General features: G+C 40.4%; 1 protein-coding gene and 1 long non-coding RNA gene across 2 annotated transcripts; both read left to right on the top strand.

Annotated features, from left to right (window-relative positions):
• The first annotated feature begins 3,942 nt into the window (after positions 1–3,942).
• LOC118964530 lies at positions 3,943–5,315 on the top strand. The gene is made up of 2 exons (XR_005051587.1): positions 3,943–3,982; positions 4,085–5,315. It is a non-coding gene; the product is annotated as an uncharacterized LOC118964530 (long non-coding RNA).
• Positions 5,316–7,048: 1,733 nt separating this feature from the next.
• On the top strand, positions 7,049–14,231 carry LOC110524147 (interleukin-6 receptor subunit beta). The gene is made up of 16 exons (XM_036977960.1): positions 7,049–7,375; positions 8,341–8,464; positions 8,866–9,038; positions 9,201–9,278; positions 9,477–9,529; positions 9,633–9,660; positions 9,837–9,959; positions 10,226–10,305; positions 10,438–10,663; positions 10,781–10,942; positions 11,097–11,195; positions 11,304–11,474; positions 11,585–11,743; positions 11,992–12,061; positions 12,220–12,295; positions 12,902–14,231. Exons 1-16 carry the CDS (start codon positions 7,312–7,314, stop codon positions 13,217–13,219), a joined length of 2,004 nt encoding a protein of 667 aa, XP_036833855.1. The 5' UTR covers positions 7,049–7,311; the 3' UTR covers positions 13,220–14,231.
• Positions 14,232–14,523: the final 292 nt, after the last annotated feature.

Raw genomic sequence — 14,523 nt, forward strand, 5'->3', positions numbered from 1 at the left:
GAACAGGTTCCTCTGTTACCATGGTGACAAGGGCTATACCTCCGCCTCACTCTTTTCTAACTATCTCTTCCCCATCCAGATGGACATTTAGGCAGAACAGAAAACAGAGTGCAACAAGTGAGCCACAGCTAACGTTGCTTTCATATTCAGTAATGAATTCAATTTATTGTCAACATATTTATTGTCAACATATTTGAATAAAACAGCCATTAAAAGAGCAGTTCAAAAAGCACAGGAGCATGATTCCTCTGGATTTTGAGTTTGCTTCATGTTTGGATTAATTCAATTCAGGCCCTGATGTTGTATGTCACAATTAGCAAAAAAAGAAAACAGATTTGTGATCCGGTCTTTGATCAGAGTGATTCCAACAAAATGAAGTACTGAGAATTTGTTCACGATTGTGTCATAAAGTCTGAAAAGGCACCAGTTATTCTATAATGAAAATAATCAAATGAGTCAGCAATGATATACAGTCGGGTACAAAATTATTGGCATCCCTGATGAACATTAGCCAAAAAGACTGTATAAAATAAATACAAATACTCAGCTATATTGTATGCAAAAAATATAATTTTTCCTCATAAAATTGAAAAAAAATTGGTTTAACAATTTTTTTTTTTTTTATCTAAAAAAGAAAGGGGTCTTGGCGCCCCTGTTCTCAATACCTTTCAATATCTCACATTGCGAGGATAACGGCACTGAACTTTTTTCTAAAATGTTTTATGAGATTAGAGATCACATTGGCAGGGATCTTAGACCATTCCTCCATACAGTCTTAGCATCTTTTTTTCTATCTAGAACCTGAAAGGGTTCTTCGGCTGTCTCCATAGAAGAACCTTTTGAAGAACCCTTTTTGGTTGCAGGTAAAACCCTTTTGGTTACAGGTAGAACTATTTTGGATTCCACAGAGAGTTCTCTGGTGAAACCTAAAGGGTTCTACCTGGAACCAAAAATGGTTCTCCTATGGGGACAGCCGAAGAACCCTTTTGGAACCCCTTTTTCTAAGAGTGTACGGAATCTTTTCAGATCCTTGATATCATTCAACTGCCCTCTTCAATTTATAACCACAGGTTTTCAATGGGAGACAGAGAATAGAGAATATATATTGCTGGAATATCCACTTACGGCCAAGTTTCAGCCTCCAGGTAGAGGCAACCAGGTTTTAATTGACCACAAAATCTGATATGTCTGCCAGGCATGCAGAGATGTGTGCTGCCACCTGGTTGCCAGAAGAGGGAAGGAGAAAAGTAGTTGAGTGTCATCCGCATAGCAATTATAGGAAAGGGGGCCTCCCGAATGGCGCAGTGGTCTAAGGCAATGCATTGCAGTGCTAGCTGTGTCACTAGATAACCTGCCGCAAATCCAGGCTCTGTCGCAGCCGGCCGCGATGGGAGACCAATGGGGCAGCACACAATTGGCCCAGAGTCATCAGGGTTAGGGGAGGGTTTGGCCGGCAGGGATGTTCTTGTCCCATGTTCTTGTCCCATCGCGAACTAGCAACTCCTGTGGCACGCTGACCCGGTCGCCAGGTGTACGGTGTTTCCTTCGACACATTGGTGCGGCTGGCTTCCGGGTTAAGCGGGCATTGTGTCAAGAAGCAGTGCGGCTTGGCTGGGTTGTGTTTCGGAGGATGCACAGCTCTAGACCTTCACATCTCCTGAGTCATTCTGGAGTTGCAGCGATGGATAACACAAAATTGGGGACAAAAAGGGGTAAAATAATTTTTAAAAAGCAAAGATAGGAGAGACCATGTGAGGATATGACAGAGCCGAGTGACTTAGTATATAGATAAAAGAGGAGAGTGCCTAGAACCGAGCCCTAATAAAATCAATGCAGTATTAGCCTTATGTTTAGCTAATCAATGATAGCTTATGCATAATAAGCTTCTAACTTACACTACCATTCAGAAATTCCCTTGTTTTTGAAAGAAAAGCTCATTTTTTGTCCATTAAAATAACCTCAAATTGATCAGAAATACAGTGTAGACATTGTGTAGACATTGTTAATGTTGTAAATGACTATTGTAGCTGGAAACGGCAGGTTTTTAAAGGAATATCGACATAGGCGTACAGAGGCCCATTATCAGCAACCATCACTCCTGTGTTCCAATGTCACGTTGTGTTAGCTAATCCAAGTTTATCATTTTATCATTTTAAAATGCTAATTGATCATTAGCAAACCCTTTTGCAATTATGTTAGCACAGCTGAAAACTGTTGCGCTAATTAAAGAAGCAATAAAACTGGCCTTCTTTAGACTAGTTGAGAATCTGGAGCATCAGCATTTGTGGGTTCGATTACAGGCTCAAAATGGCAAGAAAAAAATGATTTACTTCTGAAACTCGTCAGTCTATACTTGTTCTGAGAAATGAAGGCTATTCCATTCAAGAAAATGGGTTTCCATGGCAGAGGAGCCGCACACAAGTCCAAGATCACCATGCGCAATGTCAAGCGTCACCTGGAGTGGTGTGAAGCTCACCGTCATTGGACTCTGGAGCAGTAGAAACACGTTCACATTCTCTGAAGTGATGAATCTCACTTTACCATCTGGCAGTCCGACGGACGAATCTGGGTTTGGCAAATGCCAGGAGAACGCTACCTGCCTCAATGCATAGTGCCAACTGTAAAGTTTGGTGGAGGAGGTATAATGGTTTGGGGCTGTTTTTCATGGTTCAGGCTAGGCCCCTTAGTTCCAGTGAAGGGAAATATTAACACTACAGCATACAATGACATTCTAAAAGATTCTGTGCTTTGTCGTGGAAAATTACATAAGTTATGCTATCCCGTGTTTTACTGCTTAAAGAATAGTCTCTTGTTATATGCTCATGTTTTTTCTAACCTGATACGAACTTGACTTTGTGGGACAGAAAGACACATGTATGGAAACTTGCAGAAAGGAGCACATTATAGTGTTTGTGAATGCAGTTAGATGGTTGAGCCCTTGGGCTAGCAACCTCGTGCTATGTTAAATCTGCACAGACAACTAATTGCTTTTTACACACTATCTGCTGACTAACACTCATACAACAAATATGTATTTTTCTATAAAAGTAGAGATCCGACTATGTTTGTTAAGCTTTCAACTCTTAAGCATTCTTGGTGATGGTTGATTGCTTCATTTTTGTAAATGTTGTAAAATTGTTGTTTGAAAGATTCTCCAGTCTCTCTCTTCCTATGGAATTGCTTCCAACTTTTTGGCAACAGTTTGAGGAAGGCCCTTTCCCATTTCAGCATGATAATGCCCCCGTGCACAAAGCGAGGTGCATACAGAAATGGTTTGACAAGATCAGTGTGGAAGAACATGACTGGCCTGCACAGAGCCCTGACCTCAACCCCATCGAACACCCTTTAGATTATTTGGAAAGCCGGGCCTAATCGCCCAACATCGGTGCCCGACCTCACTAATACTCGTGGCTGAATGGAAGCAAGTCCCCACAGCAATGTTCCAACATCTAGTGGAAAGCCTTCCTGAAAGAGTGGAGGCTGTTATAGCAGCACATGCATATGACGTTGGAATGAGATGTTCGACAAGCATGTAGTGCATTTCTTATTATACTTGTGAGGACTGTTTGGGGACCAATAATTGATTCCCAATTATAGTCCTTTTTTCCCTACCCCTAACCCTAACCCTAACCCTAAACCTGACTTAGAGCAACTGGGTTGTGAACTCTACTGTAGATGTTATTAGCTTCTACTTAGAAGTTCTACCATGCAGACCTGATGGCCATGGACTTCATGGGAGTGAAAGGAATTGTATAATATCTGTCACATCTGCTCCCTCTGGTGTTCATCTGGTGTCCTCTTGACCTGCAGTTACTCCCCATGTACACTCTCTCTCTCCCTCTCCCTCTCTCTCTCTCTGTGTGTGATTGTGTGGTTGGAGACAGGTGTGCTGGAGTCAGAGCAGATCCCTACCAGCTGCAACTCGTTCCATAATCAAGACCTGTACAAATAGTCAGTCCTGCCACTTCCACTTTGCCAGATGGTAATCTCTGCTTAGTCAGTTCATGATTCTAGCCATTTATGATTATTCAAGATCCTGTTACGCTGATGTGCCTGCCTGACACAGTTTATCCTCTCATTGCAGTTACCGCTCTGTCTCCTGTTCCACATCTCACCACCCAACTACCTTGCTCTGGATTTTACTCACAACCACTATCTTGGATTCCCCTCAGGACCTGTTTACCCTGTTCTATTCAGTTAACTCCAACCTCAGTCTCCACATCTGTTTTTTCTGCAACTTATCCAAGCTTCCCTGGATCTGCACTCCATATCTCCCTGTATAACAAATATTTTGGCTCATTTATCCCTGTTTCCTTATCTGAGGCTCTTGGGTTCCCCTGTGTCACTCCGCTTAACAAATATCTGTACATTATTGGAACACCTGTAATTACAAAAGTACAATGATTCATGCTTTGCTTTAGCTTGAGATTAAGAATCAGTGGTAGACATTTTGTAAGTGCACGAAGAGCTCAATTGTACAAAAGCCATACAAATGCCTGTTTGAAACTTTCAGTTTCTGTTGATACTATGTTCCAGTCTTACTTCTGATAGCAAAAGGAGGAAGAAGGATTGGGAAACTAACTGCAAATAACAAACTGAACTCCACCTAGCAGAAACATCTTTGTGTTAGCAGCTATTAATTATGAGCTTATATGGTATTCATGTTAAGGGGCATCACCCTGGGCAGGGTGAACCTTAGTAGCATAGAGTTAAACAAGAACAAAACAAGCAAGTTTTAATAAGAGTTAAAGTTGAATCAACTCTGGAAATGTAACACTTGGTGAAGAGTTAATTTTACACTGTGTGGAGTGGGACCATGTTATCTCAGGCAGTGTTACATGTGTGTCGTTCCACGAAATGAGTGCCTTTTGTGTCTCTTATTTTAAGTAGAAATTGTGCACCAATATTGAATTTTATAAGACTTATATTCAATGAAGTGCCCTTTAATATAAACCACATGGGAAATTAAATAAATCCCTCTGTGACTTCCAGGAAGATTTTAACCCACTTAACCCCAACATTTCTCCAAGTTGTCCCCATCATTGTAAAGTTATTTTGTTCCTTTGACAAAGCCATTTCTGAAGATTATTATTGTTCAAGATAGCATGCCCAGGTCGCCGCAGGTCTGTGGAGATCTTCACAATTGCTGTAATAACTTGAGCAGAATCTCGAACGGCATTGATCTCTTGCACCATGTACTTTCAATGTAATCTCAATTGCAATCCAGGACATTTGGTGATGCTATTAGATGAAGCAGAGGTACAACACATTCATCTCGTGAATAAATAAATACAATATCTCACATTGCATTCCAATTTGAACTTTGCTGTGCTTTTAAATGGTTGAAAGTGCAGTGACATTTGGGTGAGATCTAAACCAAAAATCAGTCATTTAAATAAATTCATTAGGCCCAAAACTATAGATTTCATATGACTGGGAACTGATATTTGCATCTGTTGGTCACAGATACCTTAAAAAAAGGTAAAGGCCTGGATCCGAATATCAGTCAGTTTCTGGTGTGACCACTTGCCTCATGCAGCGCGACACATCTCCTTCACATAGAGTTGATCAGGCTGCTGATTGTGGCTGTGCGAAGTTGCTGGATATTGGCAGAAAATGGAACATGCTGTCGTACACGTTGATCCAGAGTATCTCAAACATGCTCAATGGGTGACATGTCTGGTGAGTATGCAGGCCATGGAAGGACTGGGGCATTTTCAGCTTCCAGGAATTGTGTACAGATCCTTGTGCCATGGGGCAGTGCATTATGATGCTGAAACATGAGGTGATGGCGGTGGATGAATGGCACGACAATGGGCCTCAGGATCTCATCACGGTACCTCTGTGCATTCAAATTGTCATCGATAAAAAGCAATTGTGTTTGTTGTCCATAGCTTATGCCTGCCCATACCATAAACCCACCGCCACCATGGGACACTGTTCACAACGTTGGTATCAGCAAACTGCTCACTCACACGATGCCATACATGTGGTCTGCGGTTGTGAGGCTGGTTGAATGTACTGCCAAATGCTCTAAAACAATGAGGGAGGCGGCTTTTGGTAGAGAAATTAACATTACATTCTCTGGCAACAGCTCAAGTGGACATTCCTACAGTCAGCATGCCAATTGCATGCTCCCGCAAAACTTGAGGGATAAAACTGCACATTTTAGAGTGGCCTTTTATTGTCCCCAGCAGAAGGTGCACCTGTGTAATGATCCTGCTGTTTAATCAGCTTCTTGATATGCCACACCTGTCAGGTGGATGGATTATCTTGACCAAAGAGAAATGCTCATTAACAGGAATGTTAACAAATTTGTTTCCAAAATTTGAGAGAAAGAAGCTTTTTGTGCGTATGGAACATTTCTGGGAACTTTTATTTCAGCTCATGGGACCAACACTTTACATGTTCCATTTTATTTTTGTTCAGTGGACATTGTTGAAAGTATAGAGATAACACATCTCTTTGAGTGGTTGAACATACTGTAGGTTGTAATGTCATTGATCAACGTCTCAACCAAACATTACCCAGTTATCCACGTTGAAATGACGTGGTGTGCGCAGTGGAATTTGCACATAGAAATCTAACGGGATGCACCTTTAATGTGGAATAGGTACAAAGAGAGGTATAAAGTGACTAAGCAATGTTAAAGAAATGTTGTCATTTCATAGAAAATGGAAATCCAATTTGAGGATGTAAGAGATGAGAAATTTCTCAGAATTGCCCACGCCTTCAGCTGATTGCCTGAAAAGTCCTACCAAAGTGTCTTCATTCAGATTGGCCGAGCAAACCATTGCAAAGCCAGTTTTCTAAACCTCAGTGATGAGTGATGCTTTTAATATGAAAGAGTCCATCAAAGCCTAAGCTGCATGGCAGGGGTTAGCTTGAGAGTGATGTGAAAATAGATTATGCTTCTGAACGTAGGAAAGGTAAAGTAGGTAATTTTGTGTCACTGCAGAAGATTGCAGTGGCCAACATCCTCTCTGAAACATTAAGTCAAGGTTTCTTTTTTAACCTGCCAACAGTCAGCACGCTTCCCTCCCCAACATTGTGGTTTGTGGTGTAGAGACAACATGTTCTGCCCTTTTATCTGAGAAAGAACAAGAGCATGCAGACATTTTTCGCCCCCAACAGTGTCATTTACGAGAAGCGTAACTGAAACAGATTTGAGGAGCTGTCGACGGCTGCATGGAACTGTGTTAACAGTCTAGCAAACCCAAGTCTCTTTGGTCAAACGCAGGCTGATCAACCCTGGATTGTCACCTGTTTGGAGACTTTACACACTAACTCCGTCAAGGGGTTGTCGAGGTGATGGAGACAAAGGAACACTGGTTCTTGCAAGGATTTCTGCTTCTTGCTATGGTAATAGCTCAAGGTATGAATCTTTTTCTCTACTCAGTTAGTCTCAGGGGCTTTCAAGTGGCTCTTGGCCCAGCGTCAATTCTGTTCAGCTTATCTCCGTAGTGATACAATTATCATACTACCAAAACCATAAAAGACAAATAAGAAGCATTTACTGTGATTGAAGTTTGACATGAGGCTGAAGATTATGGTTAGCTTATCAGGGCAGCATGGTTTTAACAAACAAGAGTTTGTGACAGGGCTGCTACTGTAAATGAACTGTGCAGAAATACAGATGAAAGATATGCATATTATTTATTGCACACTGATAGTTACAATTAGTAGTCAATCAATCAATTCAATCAAACTTTTGTAATACCCATTTGTAATTTGGGGATAATTTTGCAAAGTAACATCTAATATAATAATTTATAGAATATATTCTATTCATAATATCTAATAAATTAACTTGACCCTCTCTGGTGAAAGCAAAGAAGTTGTACAGTGGGGTCTGAAATGATTATACTCCAAAATGACACAATACATTATTTACCATTCATTTCTATTGGGCACAAAATAATCTGAAACACAACCAAAACAAACTATACATGCAGCCAACCAGTTTGTCACAAGCTTGATTTAGTCATTGCGTGCTAGGAATATGGTACCAAATACTAAAATTGACTACTTTATTATAACAATCTATTAGGGGTGTCAATTGTTTTGTTTTTTTTAACAATAATTACTTGTTAAACAAAATGTATTTCTCTGAACAATTGTATTAGTATGAAATAATAAAATTTCCCAAATGTTTTGCATACAAAAATATACCTCAGTATTTTCAGAATTTATTTTACACAGACATTATTGCTCATCTTTAACAAAGGTGTCAATAATGTCAGACCCCATGTATACATACTAATGAACAGGACAGCAACTCACTGAATTTTTTCAATATTGTTTTTTACATTTAAACACTTTAAATTTCCTTTATAAAAGGGGCAACTATTAAATGTCCTTCTAGTCCTCTGTGCTACAAGAAAACTGAAAGTGCCACCATCTATACATGTGAATGGGAGACATCTGAATCTATGAAGAATGCAACTTATGAGCTTTTTTACAGGTAAGTGAACTAGCTATGCATGCTTGGGAACCTTCCATGAGTTACACAGACAGAGAAGTTGTATTATGACACCGGAAAACCGGCAGGTGCTGGGTGTGTAGTGGCTAAACAATGCATGAGCAAATGAAGAACTCCTCATTTAAGAGCTACCTGTATATACATTGTAACAATTTTATTATAGCAGACAAAAAGAAAATAGTGTTGTGATGTGTGAGCGTGTGCACGCTACGGTCACCGGCAGATAAATCAAGACGGAGGGTTTGACAGTAGGAAGACAGTATTGCCTTGTGCTTGAGAATTAACTATCAACCTTAGTAGATCCCCAGGTAATAAAACATTGATCATGCAAATATCTGTTCAGTGTGCGAACCAAATGTTGCTCTCATCCTTAATGTTTTCAGCCGCTCCAATTCCGCTGCAAGTAGAACATCGTTGGGCAGTAGTAGGAAGAGCTATATCTGTGTGCAAGACAATACAGTGCTCAACAAAGTGTTGGTGGATATATGGGTGGTCGCTTACATGGGCAACGGGAGCTGCCAGTCACTCAATACCACTGTTACACTTTCTGAAAGAGGTAAATCATTTTTTTGTATTTTTGAACTGTTATTCGGTGTAAAATGCAGGCTAAGAATCCACTAAGTACTTTACACAACTGACCACAGTACAATTTGAATCCCAAGATTCCTATTGTAATCTTTGTTTTTTGTGTGTAACGTGATTTGCTTTCTCCCTACAGTTAAGTATGAAGCTCCCCAACGTATGTCTATGGCAAGATCCTCGAGAAATCTTACCCTCAGCTGGGATAACAAGAAAGGTAGTTAAGGTGCTCAGGGCCTTGCACAGTCCTTTGGGAGGGCAGGTGCTCAACAGTTTTCTTCCAAGATTCAAGAGGTTATGAGAGATTAGCTTGTTTTGTGTTACAAGTAACGAGACTTACGTTGAATTTTGGGGGGGGGTTTGTAAACACAACCAATATGAAAAAGCAATTTCTCATATGTGCACGTGCCTGAAGATGCTGTCATAGAGGTCAAGTTCAGAAGACTAGAGGAAACCTCAGGGACATGGGTGAGACCTCTTCTTTTCCTTGCAACAATGCTCTCATTCATTATTTTCTGATGAGTTTAGTATTTTTGCCTCAATTAATTTGACCTTGTCTCTGTTGGTCTAGAAGACACTTAAGAAAGAAGTCAAACAAGGTGAGCTCCTTTCAGTTTCATTTTAAGATCTTTTGAAATATAAGCAGCCACATTATTGTAATGTTTATTTCAGTATTTTACTGCAGTGTGGGTCTCAATAAAATTGAGTATTTGAAAAGTGCAAAGCTATCACTACTTGAGTGAGACTTGCAGTAAACCTGTGTTTGTCTGTACAGCCATGGTCACTCTGGAGAATTTCCAGAACGAATCTGTGTACCAACTACAGGTCAGACAAATGTCCAAGCATGTCAAACATCCCCTGTGGAGCGACTGGACTCCAATCCTGGACGTTCCCACTGGTGAGCAATGAATATTTAAATAGTCTGTGCCTACAGTGAAACTCACCAGGGTTGATGGCAATTCTATTCAAAATCAGTCAATTCTGTTCACATGATGATTGGAAACAGTGGCAAGTTTTTAAATTCATGAATTGAATTTCAATCTTCTGTATTGTCAGAATTTTTTATTGACTCTATGTCCTGAGATGAAGACATGTTCCTGGCTTTGCCCTTCTAGAATTGCAGAGGATGTACCATTTCTGGTTATAACTGTCATTTTGCTGCAGAAATCTCAAATCCCCCAGAAGTTAACTGGACAGTAGAGGATTTTAACAATGGTACTCGACTACTCAAGCTGACTTGGGGTGTAAGTTACAAAGTGCTACAAAACATTGAAAATGAAGTAACATTCTAGACTCTGCTGGTTACAATTAGGCTCAAATTGTGTTTCAAAGAGTTGCATCACTTACATCTATTTGTGTACCCCTGTGTCTTCCAGACACCACCTTATCCAGTCTCTATGCAGGTGAATTACAACCTGTCTCTCCATATTTGGCCATGCCTACTAAAGCGAAAGAACTTCACCATTGTCACTTCCACTGAGTTCAGTGTTTATGTGACTTACTCTGCTGTCAGTGGTGACATTATTGCCTTTAATAAAGTGGGAAAGTCATCCCCGACACATATCCTTGTCCCAGCAAAACATCTTACATTTCCCTGCAAGTGTAAGTATGTGTGTGTGTGTGTGTGTGTGTGTGTGTGTCTGCGCTTATGATTAATTTACCTCTACACAATGATGTTCATTCCTGAAATCAAAATGTTGTCATTTAATTTCCAATTAGCTTGGCCTAATGACAGACTCATCCCACTCAAGTATGCGCATGGCTTTATGAAATCCTGCCTGGAGTGGTACAAGTCAACAGACGGAGAAACGCGACCAGAAAAAGTGAATAGATCAAAACTAAATGGAACCGTGAAGAAAAAACTAAAACACGTCAGAGAAAGTAAGGGGGGGATTTCACCCCAAAACATTTTGTGGGGAAGAATAGGAAATGTCTCTATTCGTTTTACTGTGCTTTACCAAAGTGTGATATATCAAGATATACAGGTGGTATGTCTCGCAAACTGAGATAATAAACACGTCTGGTTTTGTTCCAGAGATGGACGACTATGTACGGTACTATTACCTCGTTCACAAACAAACTGATGGAAAGCCACAATCAACAGAGACGTGTCTCATGTATAAAAAGGAGGGTGGTAAGCTAAGCTCATTTTAAAAAATCTGACTGTCACAGCAATGCTTGTATGCAGTTCTTTCCTACATAACAATGTATACATCATCTAACACGGATGTCTTGTTTTCAGCACCCAGTAAGGCACCTGATCATTTCACTGCTCCTATTCTTAATGTTACAACCAATTCTGCAATGCTGCATTGGAAACCTATTCCTGTGCCAGACCAGCGAGGTTTCCTTACACACTATGAAGTCTGCTACACAAGGAGAAGCCAAAAAAATGAGTCACAAATTGAATCTGGTAAAGTCCTCCTCCAAACTTAATGAGTCGATGCCCCGTGATAAACGTGTCATTTATGTAATTGTGTAATTAATGTATATAGATGAATACACATATTTGTCTCTTATCAGAGTGTCTCAAGAGCTTTGCATCAAAAACAGAGAATCTTGTTCAAAACCTGACACCTGGGTCCATCTACAACATCCATCTCGCTGGAGCAACAGCTGCAGGTTCAGGACCAACGACAACTATCCAAATCATGACAAAGCCTCTACCCCAGTCCGTTATTGGTAGGAATTAGGAATGTATTATTGTTATGGCACAGACTAGACCAGAGAATCAGCAAAAATGTTAAACAATTTTGAAATTACGAGAGTCCACATTCATGGTATAATTGACTTGATCACTTGTGATTTTCAATTTTCAAATGAGTGATATGTGGATGTTGCCTGCACTGTTTCACCCTACAGACTCAAGATGCTTATCGAACTCAACAACATCAAATTAAATAATTATCTCCTTTATCTTTTCCAATAAGGTTGGATCATAGCTGGCATAATTGTTTCAATTGCAATATTAATAACAGTATGCTTGTTCATCATCCAGAGGTAAGCTGAAAATATATACTTTTTAATAACATCCGATCTTCAGGATTAGCAAGAAAGCCTAGTCTTTCAGGGATGAATATTGTTCATTTTTCAAGGACTTCAAAAACATTTCACACATCATTCTAAACAGCATCTATAACTTTTGTTCTAATTCTAAGATATAAAAAAAATATCTTCCCACCAATACCACGTCCTGTGGTCGTAGAGTCGGTGAATTACCGAGCAAGGAATCAGGTAAGATCCTTTTAACAATTGACATATTTAGGATTGTGTTCAGACTTTACTGTGCAGAACTCTGCATTTTCCCTAAATGTCCTGCTTTGTAAGTCAGAATGCACGCAGCAACATGATTGAACTGAAACAGAATTGAAAGTAGACATCATGTGACATGCTTTGATCTTTTACACTAAATCACAAATTATAAAGTACCATAGCCATGATTGAGCCCTGTCAGGCTGCCATCATAAAAGGTAGGGTTAGTTATTGTGTCTACAGAGGTGCTCAGGTCTATATGAATACACTGGTGGGAGGAAAGCACCTGCTGAGCAAGGAAAGCACAAACATGGTGAGAAGAATCTTCCCTTGACACTCAGAAGCCACAGACCTTCCATACATTCCACAAACAATAACGCACCCCAAACTTATTAAATAGCTGGTTTATCAACGTAACTTTTTACAAAACATGTGAAACTGATGCTTTATAGGTGCAAAGCATAAATATCTGGTGCACGACTTTGTGTGTGCTTAACTTGAACATTTGTCCAAGTCATGTGTTGATGCTGACATCACTGAGACATTGGCATGATTTGATCCTGAATGGGTATCCCTTTGTCTCAACAGAGTATGCATGAGGAGGAGGTGCATGAGCTGCAGCTATATGACAACTGCAGCCAAGACCCCAACCCTGAGGAAGCCACTGTCCTGGAGGTGTCTGAGACATACGAGTGTGAAGACACGGACGAGAAGTGCCTGGGAGACTCCAGCACCCCAGTCAGTGACCTGCTGAGCCCTGATTATAAGGCCCAGGTGCTACGTCTAGAAACCCCTGATTCAAGCCAAGGAGAGATTGACTGTTTGGTCACCATGTTGATGTACAGGAACGGTCTGGTCTTTGATATGAAAGCATACTCCACCGAGGATGTCGGGATCCCACTTTAGACATCACTGCTGTAGCACTCGCTCGAAGCCTGTAATTATAATATATGACCCCCTTATTATGGTGTATTGTCACTTTCTATTGGTCCTGACTAAATAACAGCCATCTTGAGTCAGTTGAGAGAATGGACATGTTATAAGCCTTATAATAATGCATTATAAAGGCTTATTCTTGTTTCTAACAAGTTATAAAGCGTATCTGCATCCTTTAAGTAAAGTGTTAGGCAACACTGCCAGAGAGTGGTGACAGTGGCCTGGCTGGGCCATTTGGCACTTTGTCTGTTCAAATATTCAGGCTAGTTCATTAACAGATAATTATTATATTATTGTGGACATTAAAATATGTTTAAACACTGTAGATATAAATAATACTGAAAAAGTTTGCATTGATGTATTTCTTTAAAATATTTGATTCAACTTATTTTCTTGACAATAAGCAAAAACAGACAACTTCATTTACATACATTTCCACAAACATTAGTGGCATCACACTTGCCCAGACCCACATGTTCCCACACAAACAAAGAGGTGTAATGGGTTAGCACTCAAAAAGATGTCGCATAAAGCTTACTGTACTTCATTATTCAATGTTTTTCATTATTTTCACTGCATCAGACGTTTCGGCTTTAGTGCTTTCTAATGCTCTGCCCCATGTGACGTCAAATTGTGTTATGTTGTTTCTGTCTGTAGACAGATTTTTCCCATATTTAAATAATAAAGCATTTGATGACCCCCCACATTCTAAAATTGCGGTCATGTGGTCGGGTAGGCTGTTTGGCTAACATTAGCTAGCTAGCTCACTAACTGTAGGTATTATTTTTGCCTCACTCACACTAGACCTGAATTAAATGATGAAACTAGCGGCCAAACGTTTCTTGACAGCGCAATGTGAGTTTTTATTAGAATCAGTATAGCAATGTAACGTTATTGATTATGTTCATATAATCTCAGACATAAATTACTGCAGTTTAAGACCATCCATAGATCGTACTATATGCCAGTGAAACTGAATAACATGCACTCAGAAATGTATTTCCTCTGCTGGAGGTGTAAAATACAGAAGGGGGGCCTCCCGGGTGGCGCAGTGGCCTAGGGCACTGCATCGCAGCGTTAGCTGTGCCACCAGAGACCCTGGGTTTCGTGCCCAGGCTCCGTCGCAGCCAGCCACGACCGGGAGGTCCGTGGGGCGACGCACAATTGGCCTAGTGTCGTCCGGGTTAGGGAGGGTTTGGCCAGTAGGGATATCCTTGTCTCATCGGGCACCAGTGACTCCTGTGGCAGGCCGGGCACAGTGCACGCTAACCAAG

Source organism: Oncorhynchus mykiss, chromosome 5 (genome assembly GCF_013265735.2).
Source record: "Oncorhynchus mykiss isolate Arlee chromosome 5, USDA_OmykA_1.1, whole genome shotgun sequence".
Lineage (NCBI taxonomy): Eukaryota > Metazoa > Chordata > Actinopteri > Salmoniformes > Salmonidae > Oncorhynchus > Oncorhynchus mykiss.